General features: G+C 40.7%; 2 protein-coding genes across 3 annotated transcripts in view; both read left to right on the forward strand.

Moving 5' to 3' along the window:
• The window catches only part of UBE2J1 (ubiquitin conjugating enzyme E2 J1), a 28,919-nt gene extending 25,625 nt beyond the window's left edge, over nucleotides 1–3,294 (forward strand). For both annotated transcript variants that reach the window (XM_082303085.1, XM_082303086.1), the window contains one exon: nucleotides 2,074–3,294. In XM_082303085.1, coding sequence (XP_082159211.1) covers nucleotides 2,074–2,346 — 273 coding nt within the window. In that variant the 3' untranslated portion in view covers nucleotides 2,347–3,294. The remainder of the gene's footprint in view (nucleotides 1–2,073) is intronic.
• Nucleotides 3,295–5,689: 2,395 nt separating this feature from the next.
• LOC309570312 (gamma-aminobutyric acid receptor subunit rho-2) overlaps nucleotides 5,690–15,159 on the forward strand; it is a gene marked incomplete at both ends in the record, with an annotated part of 30,224 nt that continues 20,754 nt past the window's right edge. The window contains 2 exons of the mRNA XM_082277046.1: nucleotides 5,690–5,874; nucleotides 11,465–11,571. Coding sequence (XP_082133172.1) covers nucleotides 5,690–5,874; nucleotides 11,465–11,571 — 292 coding nt within the window. The remainder of the gene's footprint in view (nucleotides 5,875–11,464; nucleotides 11,572–15,159) is intronic.

Genomic DNA, 15,159 nt, shown 5'->3' on the forward strand with positions numbered 1-15,159 from the left:
TATCTCTCATTTAAGATACTGTAGCACCAGGACTCAAATTTATATTGGATCATAATCACTCATTTCTTATCTTTCTTCTGCATGTCTGGTAATAGTTGGCCACTGATTGAGAATCTCAAGGTGGTGCATTAGCTGAGCTTTGGGTGAAGCCATTGGTCTGCTGCCACCCCAATCCATCTATAATTTCCTCAGAAAAATAGCTTAAAACCTTGAAATTCTCAGTGAGATTTCTCTTGAATCACAGATCTGTTCATGTCAGTGTATGACAGCTTGTTCTGTTCAGAACAGGGTCTTTCTGTTTTATTATTAAAGTTTTGGAGTGATGAGAAGATGTGTGGGACAGCCAGTGCTAGTTACTTTTGTTAGTAAGATGGACTAGGAATATTTATAGATTTTAAAAATTTCTTTAAAAATTATTAGAAGAAGAAAAACACTGCCTACTTGAATTGGTAGTTCTTGTGTCCTGAATTCACTTCTGTCCCTCTCACCTTCTGGATGATGGGAATGTAGATGAGTCTAGGAACTTCATTTTTCAAAGACTTGGCTTCCCTAAGTCTTTATTTTCCTTGGCATGAGGAGCTTTCAAGTGAGTTCAGTGTGAAGCAATTTTTTTTTTTTTTGCAGTGTACTGGAAATCATGACAGGCTGCTTGGGGTGTTAGTGGCTGTCTCTGCTGATAAAATGTGTCTTTTAAAAACATTTTTCTTTGAAGCTACCCAAGCTGCTTTGCTTATTTAGGCAAGACACCTGTGTAAACAGGCAAGTTGTCAAATGTGGCAAGTAATTGCATAAGTACTTCCTTGCCAGTGATAAACAGTGGGAAATAATAATGATGAGGAGGTAGGAATGGAAAGCCTCTTCCATGGGCTAGACAAATCACTGATGAGGTGAAAATTTGTCCACACACAGACCAAGTGATATTTACTGTTTTGTGGATTGTCAAACCTGATGCGCAGTTGAGGACATTCCCTATCTGGTCGTGTGGAAAGGTTATCTTTTATGGATATCGTAGATGGCTGAAGCAGTGCTTAAGGTTATGGGTATTGTGTCCATTAAAAGGCTTTGGAAACAAATATAAAATGTCCAGAGTTCTAGTTTTACCTGCTGTAATGATAATCTTTTAGAAGGAAAGGGGGAGAAAGCTAACTCTGGAAAGTAGCTGCAAGTTGCTTTAAATAGGAATACCAGAAAACTGTTCTGAGGACTGAAAATAAGACTTAAAAATTTTAAAATCTGCGATTTTTTCTCAGAGCTTCTTTTTTTTTTTTAAACACTTCAAAGTTGAACCTTGTCAAATGCTTATTTCTTATGACTGTCCTGTATCACTATTTTTGATATTAAATGTTGGAAGTTTGAGCTTTTTAGTCTTGCAAGAAGGATTAGACTGGTGGAAGATCAGATGTCATATTTTCTAGTTCATAAGATTGAAACTTGTTTTATTCAGTGTAAAACTCTCGTGAGGAGAACATGATTCGCTGAAGTTTCTTTTTTAGTACTTGTAATGTCACACCGAATTCGACCAGTAGAGGGCAATAGATAAGTGCCTGCACACGTGCTGTGCTTGGGAACGCCTGCTGGTATCACGTAGGTGGTTTGTGGTTAGGACTTTCGTTGTGATTTTTTTTTTTCAGTGGTGGTGGTGGTGATGAGAACAGGCTTCTGAGCCCAGCTGTCCAAAGGAAGCACTGCAGCACTGCTTAATTACAGTACTTGGACTTCCCTCCATCCTTCCTTTGGCTTCCCCAACTTGTTTCCCCTTCAGTATAGGTGACATTGCAAATCCTCAGAGATTTAACTATCTGGAGGATTATTAAAGATTTCGTGAGCAGCAAAGAGTTAAAACAAATCCTAGACAAAGATATTTGAAATCTCTTTAATACAAATACGGTTTGACAGAATTCCTTCAGCCTTTTCTTGTCCATAGGACTGCTAATTTTCAGCTGTAACAATCTTGTAATTATTAGTGACATGTATTAACAGTTATCTGAAGAGTACATTTTAGTCCTTATGATTTTATCTCTTGCTAATCTTATGTGCTGTATTGTCTCACAACTCCCAACATTTCATTTCCAGTCTGAAACTCAGAACAGCAGTGCAGTGGCTGGCCAGGAGCGCGCTCCAGCTGTGTCCACTACCACCACCTCGATGAGTCCTCGGCAGCGCCGTGCGCAGCAGCAGAGCCAGAGACGGGCCCCGACTTCAACCGACTTCAACCGGGCACAGCAGCCGAGGGTCAACACGAACCACACGGGCTCAACTGTGCTCATTGTCCTGCTGACCTTTGCGCTGGCAGCTCTCATATTTCGTAGAATATGTTTGGCTAACGAGTATATATTTGAGTTGTAAGGTGGTTTGTCATAACAGCAGTGACTTGAATGCTTCACTGAACATTCTGTATTGGCTATGACATGGAAACTGTTTACAAAGGTTACTTTTGTATTTACGCTTAAATCCTTATGAATGTTAATGTACCTACGGATACATTACTTGTAAGAAAAGCAAAGTTGGACATGCAGCTACAAGTTTTAATTGAGTGCCCGCTAGATACTTGGAGAAACAGTGCAGTGGAGTAGTAACATTAAGGCATGTGGAATGGGACTAAATTTGTGTCATTTATAAACTAGAAAAAGACAATTTTTAAGAAGTGGTTGATTAAGTTTTTTATGGGGCATAAACACCCATCTAAGTACCCTAAGTTAGTATGAGATTTGACATTGGAGAGGGGATTATAAAATGAAACACTACTATGTGTTTGTGTCTGGTGAACTCCTAATTTAGAGGGAATACAGTTTTGTAACCACTTTAGTTTGCCATGACACATTTCCAGAGGGGAAACACATACAAATTGGTTGTGATGCTGCTTTGTGTGTGTGGAAGGGGGAAAGGAGTATGGGAGGAAAGTAGGTGCCAGAAAACTACTTGCATTATTTTGATTTTTATTTTTCGGAACAAAGATTGGATAATCTTTTGAAAGATTTGAATGTCCTCTTCTAGTACTTTCAATTGTATATCTTGTTTTTAAAATTTGAAGATTATACGAAACATGTCTATTCTTGCAATAGTTATAAATATGTAATATAATTATTTACCCAGAGCTATTGTCTTTTAATTATACCAGAAATATACATAATGTGTTGAACTGAATGTTTCATATGTAGTTTTATTTACTAAAGAAAATTTAAACCTTATTATACTTAAATTCTCATATATATGAACATGCTTAAGAGAAATATTTATTACAACCCTGCTAGTAATAAAGTTTCAAGCCAGTCTTTGGATATGTTTCACATATCACATGGTAGTTGGGTTCTTGTTTGTCTGGGGTTTTTTTTGGTTGGTTGGGTTTTTGTGTGGGGGTTTCTTTTGGTTGGTTGGTTTTTTTCTTTGTTACTTTTGGGGCTTTTTTTAATGTGTTCTTTTTTTTTTTGTTTAACCTAAAATCAATACTTTGGACCCGGAGATCTTCTTATAATAAGTTTATTTTAAAAGTCCCTGGTAATATTCATGAATATTGTGAAAAAGCATGTACAAGCAGTAGGCCTACAATTATTAGGGTTTTGAGAAGTTTCATCTGTGACTGTTTAAATACTGAAGTAGAAGACAGCAATGGGTGGGATAATCTTCCTCTTGTATTATTACTGTTCAAATTATTGTTCAGCATGTTTATTTCAAAGACAAGGAAATTTAGCTAGCTTTCATTTTGTTGCTGTCAAACATGGTAGTGATGCCTGAAGTGGCTACCTAAAAACATTTGAGACTAGACAGGTAGACAGGAGTAAGGGAATAAAGGTAGGTGTTTATTTGAAGGGCCTTCAGAGGTAACACCCTGGGGAGCCAGAGGCTGCTGCCAAGATGGACCCCAAGATGGACAACAGGTCACGAGTTCTTCACACTTTTATAGGTTTCGTTCATTTGCATGTCAGGGCTAATTCTCCAATTACAGCTTCAGTTAATGATGTAATTTCCCCAAGCCTGCCCCCCCTTTAGAGGCTTCTGGTTTATACTTTTTGGGCCTGGGGATGGTTTGGGTGTCCTTGGAGAGCAGGGCCGGAGAGTCTTTGTTATGTCTACCTAGCAGGAGAGAGCAGAAGTTAACAGGCTACAGGAAACTTCAGTTACACACCAGGCAGTACGGGATTTGAAAAATACGAAAGTTAAAACCTAAGGCATCAATACCAATGACTTAAGTGAGATTCTCATCCTGTTTTTCAGCAAGTATTTATCAAGCTACCTAGAGCTTTCCTAAATTTTGTCAACTATACTATATATTACTGTTTTGCAACACTAAAGTAGCTATAACAACTTCCAAAATAAGGAAAGCCCATTTTGCGTCTAAGGGGGATGTGTAAATATATAAAAACCCCGAAATCTGAGTCTTTTAGAGTTTCTCTGTATTGTTGGTAATCTTGTTTGCAGGTATAAGGGAGCAAAGGTGAAAAAATAATTTCTGTAAGAAGTTCAGACAAAAGTATATATTTGTTCAGCAGTTACACTTTGTGCTGCAGGCTAATTTGATGTCAATATATTAACATCTTTTAACCTGATTTGTCTATTTCATTAGAAATTAAATAAAAACAAGCAGAAACCACTACACAAATTCCCCCCTAAAATCACACAGCAAAAACCTGTTCAGGTCCTGTAGCCTCTAAAATAGAAGTACTGTGTTTCCTTGTTGTGTGGTGCTTGAATCCCTGTTCAATTCAAGTACTGCAAACATGGGCTCACGGAAGAGAGTTCTGGAAGAGGTATGACCCACTAGACATCCTGCTGGATTTTGAGTCGCTTGCTGCTCTGGAGTGTTTGCTCTGAATGTGCTCTGCTTTTCCTGCAGAATCCCTGCTGTGCCAAGCAGACTTCTGCCCTCCTGTGAGTACCACACACCAGCTGTTGTTAACACAGCCTGGTGTTCCGCAGAGAGGCCAAATCAGCATTGCCCTGTGACCAGGCTCTGAGGAAATAGGCCTTGAATGGATTTTGGAAACAGCCTCTTCCTTGTGATTAGAGAAATAGCTGCTTTGTGTCTTTTAATTTTAGTTTTGATCTTCTTTGATAAAAGTTAAAATGCCTGATTGTGCAAGTAACTATTTGAAAAAAAAAAAAAAGGTGACTTGGTTTATGTGAATGCAATTGCATGTATAGATTGGGAGTTACTGTTTTAATTTTCCTTTGAAGTTAACTGTAAATAAAGTCAGCATTTTCAGGGGACGTAGCTCATGTTCTGTCTTCAACAGCATGAAGAGCCAGACAGAAAATAAAACTTCACCTGCCCTAAATCCATTAAAATCCGCTCATATTACAATGAGATACATGCCTGAAACGCGGCACAGGCAGTTACCAGCTGAAAAAGATGCCGTACAGAGGATCAAAAAATGTAGAAAGCCTAATGAAAAGGGACAGCCTGGTTTTGCAGTCTGGCAGCAGGATAGCACTGAGATTAGGGGATTGAGCAAAAAGCCGGCATGCAGAATTGCAGGTTTTTATATAATGGCTTTAGTAAGTATCCTTTAGGACCCAGTGGAAATGTTTAGTGAGGCAAACTTGGTGAGTAATGGCCAATCATTTAGCGGTGATGAGGGAAAAGCTCTGAGTGCGAAGCCCCTTGAAAGCCTGTCGAACGCATCACCGGGAGCGCAGCGTTTCTGACACTGATCGCCGACCAACGCGCCACGCCAGAATTAGAGTTGATTCAATGTTTAAGCCTGGGGGATCTTGTACTACAGGAGGTCACTGGAGTGCAGAGTGCCCGGCTCCCATTTCCAGCAAGATGCCTTATTTCACAAAACTCCTTTTATTAATATTCTGCTTAGTTCTTGTTGTGGAAAGCAGAAAACACAGGAGGAGGAGGTGGACCCATCTGGGTATGCAGAGGGCAAGGTAAGGGTTGCTAAACCATGTATGTGTCTTTTCCTGGAGTGTTACAAATATATTACTACAGGGAAATAAAAACCCACTCTGTCAATGTCTTTGTGTGCATTGTGTGTGCAAACAGCTTTATAGGTAATGTCTTTATAGCAGTGTCTGGTAGTATAATCAGTTTTATCTGTAAGTGGACACTTCTAATGCTAACCTTGATTAACTGTGAGCGAGGCAGGTTTAGCAGAGAAGTTGACTACTTCAGCACGGATTGTGGTAAAATTATTCTTAGCCATAAATGCAAATTACTGAGAGAATTCAGAGGAGTTGCAGTTAACAGAGGTGTTCAAATGTGCGTACTGTTTAATGTTTCAGCGCTGTTTCAGGGGCAGGTTATTTACCTGCTTGCTGGAATGTCTGTGTTACTTACATTCACTTGGAATTGCCCATTATGCTCTGATAATTTGAGATGGGGATGTTGGTTTGCACACATTGTGGTAATTAATAACAAAATAAATCCTGGAAGTTACCCAGGGATTGTAAAATTAGAAATATATTTTGAAGAAATACATGGAAGCTTTAAAAAAAAGTTAAGTGAAAGCACAAGAAAGAGTTAAAGGTCTTAGTAAAGTTTATTAGATTTACTGCTGCTGAGATTTGTCCAGAGGTTTACATTAGAACAGATAATCTTCCAAACCTGTCAGACAGTCCAAAGTATGTTATCCTGTTTTGTGGTTATGTCATCCAGTGGCAATTGTATCTTGCAAGACTATTCATTGTTTGAAGGGCTCAAAAATAAAATTGGGTTAATCCATCTTATTAAGTGGTTTACTATGGCAGTAAACTTTCATATTTTCATTTATTTTTGTGAATTTCTTGGTTTATCACTCAACACTTTTATAGGGAGCAGTGTTACTTGAATGTTTTGAAAAGAAATATGATGTAATTGGAAGCAAAGAAAACATAATATGCTATCAGGTTTACACTACGTATTGAAAAAATACAGTGGCATATGCTTTTAGTGACGTAAATGTTAAAAAGCTGAAACAGCCTGGGCCTGACCCTGAAATCCTAAAGTCTACTGAAGTTTTACCACTGATGTTCACAGAATCTCAATTATTGAGTGAAATCTTTCACTGAACTCTGAAAATATTTCAAAGTCTGTATTCTGAGGAATGCGGGGGATTGAACACTAGCACTTCCTTGCAAACCTTTTTTCTGTGTAGTAGAGATCATGTGCTTTGAAGTAACAAAAGAGTATAAATCCTTCTTTAAATATTAATTTACCCTGAAGTAGAGCTATTCCCTGGGTTAAAAGTTTTGTACTTTATTTGAATATGGTGAAAATAATTTACAGTTTTTACAGTGCCGATATTTTCATGAGCTGTGACTGTGGCAGTCGAAGCACTGCTAAAATTATTTTTATAAAAATACTGTAAAGAATAACAATACTATTTCGTTTTCTGTGATGTAATGATTAATGAACAATTTTCCATCTAGGTAGGACCTGAGGAACTATATGCCAGATATAGAGATATATACACGCACACCCCCCCCTACAATTCCTATGCAATGTAGTTATTTAAAATTTTATAAAATCAGATTTTAGGGATTGTCAAATGCGAATTACATTTTAAATTCAGAGAATTCTGCAATGTTGCAACAAAAAGAAGTGTATGGAGCAGTGTCATTAATATTTTAATTTTTAGTTATGTAGAAAAAATTTTGTTGTCCCTAAACCAACAATGAATAGTGGACTGTTCTAGTAAAAGGAAACTAAAACTAGTTCCTAGGCTGTTTTCCTAATCATGTAAGAGAAATTAAAAGAATGATCTTTTAAATGATTTCATCACATTTTCTGCCTAGTATTTCTCTTGCTGACTTACCGTAAGAAATAGAGTAAATTTTACTGTAAACTTTTCTTATTCAAGAAAATTTATTCCTGTGTTTGGGAATGTACATTTGGTAAGTTTGATATTTTGTGTCCACTAAGGTGATAAATCAGCCTGGTCTAAAGACCTTTATACTGACTTGAAGAAGATAGCTTGGGTTGTGCAGGTGCAGAACCCCTTCAGTGCTGTAGTTTCTTACGTGGGCATTGCACAGAGGTTCCCCTGGTGCAGAGGTCCTTCCTCACGGAGCTCTGGGAGCTTGGGGTGGCTGGTCCTGCAGGTTCTGGGGCAGCTCTCTGCCACCGTTCTGCAGAGGAGTTGTTGAGCCTGTGCCTAAGTGGGAAAGGAACATGGGGAAAGTCAGGTTAGGAACACAAATTAACAAATGCCAGGTTAAGGGTTGCCTGTGCATCCTTAATTACTTGCAGTGGTTTGTGTTAATAAATTGTAGTACATTATTTTTTCAGTGAGTGGTGCCTCGCTCAGCATGCTGAATGCATAATCCTTGCTTGATTAGAAACTGCCTTGCATTTAATTTTCTCTTACTCCTGCATCCCCCCCTCACTGCTAACACATCTCTCCTCCTACACATTGAGGTATAACATAAAGAAACAGCTGCCTCTGTGCATCACTGCCCTGACTGTTGCCCGACACTGCTTCATGTTACGCTCTGGAGAGCCCAGGCTTTGTGTAGGAAATTGGTGTGTGCTCATCAAGTAGCAGCTCTCAGCTTTGTACTTTGACAGTAGTTTTTCACATTTTCCAGGGTGTAGAGTCTCTGCCACTTATATTGAGAAACTGTTTGAAGGGTATCAGTGATACTTGTTTGTATGAAGCTGAGGGTGTTCTTGCTGATGTGCAAGATATACAAATGGTGCACGAAACCAAGGGCTCTAGAACTGTAACAGCATTGTTGGTTAAAAAAGTTCTCTCCTCTTTGAACAGAAACAATTCTTCACAGAAGTCAGATTTATCAAATTCATGCCCCTTGAATGAAATCTAAACAGCAATAAAATTATATATGAAAAATGTGGCAAAAAAAGACAAAGGGAGATGGGTGGATTTAAATGAATAGTGGTGAATTGCAGAGTGTGCATAAAGCTGAAAGAAACCCTGACAAATCTATAATCAGAAATGCTAAAGACCATAAGTACATCAGGGAGGATTTATGAGATACTGGTGATCAGATTGTCAGTAAAGGCACCCGGCAGGCAGCAGTGTTCAGAGCATCCTTTGCTCTGCAAGAGCATTAGCAGCTGGTGTCACCTTTGCTGCAGGTAATGAGATGCTCCCAATGCTAAACAGCAGTGGGGCTGGCACGGGGTGCCTGCCAGAGGAGAGCAGAAGATACAGCAGAGCTGATGTCAAACATCAGCTGTTATAAAAGCTGTGTTATAAAGATTTTTTTTTTCAAACAAACTTGGTCTTGAATTGGATTAAATAGACAAAAGTAGTAATAAACTTTAAAGGCTGTGTAGACTTCCTGTCATTAAAAATATCTCAACATAAAAACTTTTTAAATGGATTAAATTGATTTAAAAGGGGCTGACAGAGCTCTTTCTATAAAATCTGAATCGGCCGTCATAATACCTGAAGGATTGGGCACAAACTGATGATTAAATGATGGTTATTAAATGCAACCCCTGGCTCAGGATGTGCCTGAAAACCTCTTTTCTTCCTAGAACAGTGTCTGTGTCCCCAACCATCCCGCTGAAGCCTCTGCAGCCACAGACTGTTTTCAGCAGCTCTCCTGTGTGCTCTTTGCCATTTGATGATTTTTAAAGAATTGATCAAAATGTAGCATTTCAGTGAGGCTGAGCCATTGATTTACAAGATAACACTGCCAGGGTTTTCCATACTAATTCCTCATACAATGTGCAATCCAATGTTTTAGCGGATTTTAATTAGATTTTTTTTACCCCCTTCTTTGAGGAGAGAGACTTGGTTGAACATTCACGGGTACTTTGGCTTTTCCCTGATAATTAAAGTCAAGCAGACACAGGCAGATCCTTCTTCCCGACTTGCAGCTTTTCGGGCGCAGAGGCTGCGCTGTGGATGGTGAAGCGGAGCGCTTTGGCAGCAGCCGTAACCTCTGCAGCAAAACAAAGCTTCCCCCCTGCAGCAAGCAGTTAAAAGCTAAACTTTTGCCTCCAACCATTCCCATTAATGGCTGTGCTTGGTTTTACACCCCTGCGTTTAGGTAACCATTAATGCAGCTTTGTCCGGGCACTTGCTCCGGCTGGCTCTTTCTCACAGCCGGCGAGGGGAGAAGCCCTGACATCCCGAGTGAAACAGGAGCCCAAAGTCACCTGAGGGAGATCCAACTTTTCCTATGTAGCATGTGCCCTGGGGTACAAGGGGTTATATTCCTTCAAAACATCTATTTGATATAATTATTTTAAAATTCTGTTGCTTCCTTTTCACCTCCTTTTTATAAGGAATAGGATTATTTATGTTAGCAGCAGCTATCCACACCCTTTAGGTTTCATCATTTCTTTCTTGAAATGAGTGCTCTGATGGGAAACTTTTCATCTAATTTGTGATTTATGCTCCCTTTGGCTCATACTTATCGTGCTTTATATTTTAATGAAGCTAAGAACCCCTTTCCATACCCACACCTATGAGAGGTGTGATTGTTTTATAAGTTCTGAATTTTTGACCAATACTTTAAGCCTAAGTAGTCTCTCTATTTTTCCTCCAAGATTTTCTGTTCTTTATTTTCAGTAATATTTCTTCCATACAGGAAAAGGAACCTGAACCCTTTTGTATAAAGTTCTTTCTATTTATCATAATTATTTTTAGTGAGTTACTGGAAATCAGCTAATTGTGGCAGTATTTATAATTTCATCAGATCTTATGTCCAGAGCACAAAGGGATTGAGGAACCTTAACAGTCCAAGTCTTCCATTCTGCACCACTGGAGAAAAGCCAGGGATGCTGATCTGGATTTTCTTCCAGAAGTGCATGCAGTATGTTTGCCTGCTGGTTAGTTATCCCCTTACGTGATTTTAGTGACTATCTTGCACTGTTCTCAGGGGTATGTTGTCATCCTTCTCCCACTCATCATATTGTATCTCAAATAAAAAGTAAGAATTTTTCCTACCTTAATATTCAGAAAAGTGAAGGACTGAAGGCTTCTTTAGATAAAACTCTTCTCTTCCTGCTGTTGTGGGGAGGAATGGGTGGTTTTGTTGTTGCTGAAAGCCAGAAGACCCTCTGTCCACACAAACTGCCAGCACTGAATTGAAGTTTGTGGGGCAGTTTCCAAGCAGTGCATGACATTGCGTGACCACCATTGAAAAGAGCTTTCTCATGACAATGTTGCCTTGGTACCTGGCCAAATCCTGGCCAGGTAACACGGAGCAGCCAGCTGCTTCTACTGCTGCTTGCTCTGAGCTGCGACATTCGCTGCATCCAGCTCCCCCGTGAGATGCTGTGCTCTCTGCCTTGTGCCTCCCTGGGAGCCTTGGTGTCTGGAGCAGAGTGAGCCCCATGTCCTTGGCGGGGGACAGAGGCAGCAGGGCTGCCTGTGGGGTACAAAGGTCTGAACTAATGCTGGGGGAAGGCAGCGCTGTGTCTGTGTTTTGGTGCTGGCAGTCTCCCCACAGTCCCTGGGACGGTGCCTGCAAGGCTGCTGCTCCTGTAGCTCCGAAATCGGGCTGGTACTTGTGGCACTTGGGCACAGAAACCTCAGAACAATGCTATTGCTGTCTTTTGCAGCCACATCTCTAAGAAGAATGAGGACTTGACCAAAGCCTGGAAAGGAAAGACAGAGCAGCTTCTCAAAATCGACGAACATGATTTCACCATGAGGCCGGCCTTTGGAGGTGAGAATAAAATGGTTCTCTTGATTTTATGCTAATCTAATTAAGAATAATCTAATTATCCAATTAACAATCTAATTAAAACAAACAAACCAACCTCTGTCCAGATGCATCAGTGTGAAGGAAACAGACTTGGTGCCAATTCAGAGAGGCCTCATACTCATTCTCATTGCCCTCTGCGCTCTGTACAGTTCCTACATTCCTTCCTGTTACTGCAGTTGGCTCTGGTTTTGGCTGGCATTCCCCCGAGCTGAGGATGGACCCTCCCAGTAAGTGTTTCACTCTAATGAGAAGAGGAGCAAGCTGCAGGTTTTAATATTCACTTGTGGTTGTGAAGTTGCAATGAGCTTTTCAGCTGATGGGATTAAATTGCAGAGTAAAGAACTCACTGGGTGAATCACAGCCCATCATTGCTAGGAGAAAATGGAATACTTTTGTCCAGAAAAAATCTTGTCTCAAATGCTCATAAGTGAATAAAAGAGTGGGAGGGAAGACCTCTGCCACCTTCACTTCTGCCTTCGGTCACACCCAGTTACAGGAATGTGCTTGCCTGACCTTTCTAGATTCACTACTGCAGAGATGAGCGTACCTGAACAAAAACTGCTGGAATACCAGTATGACAACCCCTTTTCTGATTAGATCAATCACCAAGCCCTTCCAGAGCTAAGGACAGCGTTTGCTATAGTTTTCCTTGAAGGACTAATGCTGTATCCTTTGTCACTTGGCCATCTAGGGTGAAGTGCTACCTCTCCCTGCCCAGTGGGACACACGAGTGTTGTGCCCTTTGCACCTGGTCCGTAGAACAGAGCTTCTCAGACCTGCCCGTTCCTGGCATGGCTGAAAAGATGTTTTTTGCCCCTCAGTGCACATGTGCCATTCTGAGAGCACAGCGCTGACCCCTGCTCACAATTTATATATATATATATTTTCAAACTCCAGAGTTCAAAACCTGTCATCACCAGTGTTTCCTGCCCCCACAATGTTATTTACTAGCAAGTTGTAGTCCAGCCTGACCATTGGAGGTAAGTTTTTGCTAATCAGTGGTAACCTTGATCTGCTACTTGTAGGGTTGAAGGGTCTGCCCTAAATTGGCCTCTAGGTGCAGCATAGGCAGATCTCCCTGGGGCTAGTGGGAACACACAGAGCCCTGGGTGCAGCTGAGGCTCAGGGATGAGGTTTGGGAGCTGGCCCTGGAGGCACTGGGCTCCTTTATGAATAGGCTGGAAAAGTGTGAATTCACCGAAGTGCACAAGCCACCCTAAATCCCAAGTATGTCCTCCCCTGCTATAAGCTCAGAGGATGCTGTCCTAGGTTTTCAGATCTTTTTTTTTTTTTTTTTTTTTTCCAGCCAACCTCAATTTTTGGAGCTTGGCTGTTGACTCCTGAGTGCCTGATATGGAAAAACTAGAAGTGCTGATCTGTCCCCTCTGCAGCTGATCTGTCCTCTGGACAAAAGACGTGCTGGTCTGATGGGTGGGATGATAGGGCTTCTCTGGGAGAATATTTGGACTCCTTACCTTGACTCAGTTGGAGACAGCTGGGGGGCCATGGTGATTTTTTAACTTTTTTCCCCCTAACTGGATGTATGCCAGGCCATCATACCTGTTTTGGGGGGAAGCTGTGGGGTTTTGTTTTGTTGTGCTGATGGTTTGATGCCTAGTGGCGCCACTGCATTGTATTTCTGGAAACAGATCTGAATTTAACTATTTTCGTCAGTGTCACAGAGTCCTTGAAGAACACATTTGAGCACAGGTCACAGCAAACAGACATGCTGAATTACACAGTCATTCCTCTAGTGTTAATGGAACTGTATTTTAATCTCTCTTATGCGTTGTTTTCCCATGCTACCTCCCATCACGGCATCAAGATTCTTTTAGAGCCAAAATTTGGAAAAATGTCTATAAAATTGAGAAATATCCTAAGAGGCTTTGCTGAGAAGGTTCCCTTTTTTATAATGGAAATTCATCATTAAAAAAAAAAATTTGCTTAAAACCTCCTTAACTTGCAGAGATTCTTGGGACAAAGGTGTACTAAAATTGCATGTGAGAAGCAGCAAAGCATGGAAACAGCTTTGTTGAGGCTCCAGCCTTGGAAAGCCTGACTCAGACACACGGACCTAGCAGGTGCTACAGGTTCTTGCTCAGCTGCAGAACTGCACGGTGTGGTTTTAGTGACAGATGATAAGCCTGATGGAAAAAAACATAAAGGAAAGGAAACAAAAGTCTGGTAGGAGGTGATCCTCATATTTCTGTCTGTAATGTTATTCGTCAGGCAGTCACAGTGATTTGCTATGGACCATGAGTGCTTCCAGCTTTTTGTTGCGGCAATGTCAGTCAAATTGATGTAATCTGACCTGTGGAGGATAAAAAGGCTTTTGTAATGTGGAAGTGGAGAAGAGAAGGCTGTGGGATACATGTGGCTGTGATGGGTTGCTGCCCTAAGACCCTCTCTGGTCTAATTGTGATTCCAGCTCTGTGGCATTGCAATGGGCCTGTGATGTTACCTTGCAGGTGGGAAAGGCACCTCAGTTCTAGAAAATTTAAATAATACCCTAAGTAAATTGTGAGTGGTATTAACACTAAAAGAAACCCAGTACTGTGATGATGATGGTTCCCAAGCTTGGTGGGCCTGCCTGCAACTTCACCTTAAGCTAAAAAGGGGACAGGGGTATGGGCTGCTTTATGGTGGCCACAGTGACTATTGCTGGTCTGCAGATGACAGTCAGCAAGCTGCCAGCCCAACATAGCTGTGACCACTGGGCAGAGAAGGCTCAGGTTATGCAAGGTGAAATGGAGAAAAAAAACCCAATGTTAGAGAAAGGTGAAGGGTTTTTCAAGAAAAAGTATTTTTGTAAAGAGCAAGTGAGCAAACAAATGTTGTGTAAGTTGTGTTATTAACAGCCCAATAAGCATGGTTGTCTTGCCTGCCCTCAGCCCATTAGAGACAGGCAATTGGGTACAGAGGCAATGACAAAGTTCTTTTGCTTTGCTGATGGTCAAAGAGCCTCCCTAAGCTAAAAGAGACTGCAGGGGTTTTGACCCTTAGGGAGTTATCTCCATGTCAGTGACCTTGTTCTAGCTAGCAGATGTTCAGGTATTATTTACTATTATTAATATTTAAAGATTATGTAAATGTTTGTTTTCCTGCCTTCCTTAAACACCCATTTTAAGCATTTCATTTATGACATCTCGTATTTTACAGGGAGCCTGTGAATAAGCAGCTTTAGTTGATACTTAAAATAGCTGTATCTTCTTTATTGAGGACCAGCCTAATGCTTTACTTGTATTATATTTGCTCATAGCCTAGTAGCTTAACGTCAGCTGGTTCTCACTGCCCTTTCTGGGCAGTGCTTTTGCCAGGATGGGTGAACAGTGGGGTGAATAAAGCACGAGCAGTTCACTGAGTGTTTGTATCAAGAACTGGAATAGAACTTGCTTCTCTGCTGATGAACAGCTGTTGGTGAGATGCAGAGACACGAAGCTCTGCAGGCATGAGGCAGGTGATGAGCACGTCCTGGTCATCTCTGCCTGGAAGCTGCCCACACCTAAGAGGTCCCAATCAGATATACATTCATTAAAAAGTAAATATACA

This window comes from Coloeus monedula (assembly GCF_965178545.1).
Source record: "Coloeus monedula genome assembly, chromosome: 2".
Lineage (NCBI taxonomy): Eukaryota > Metazoa > Chordata > Aves > Passeriformes > Corvidae > Coloeus > Coloeus monedula.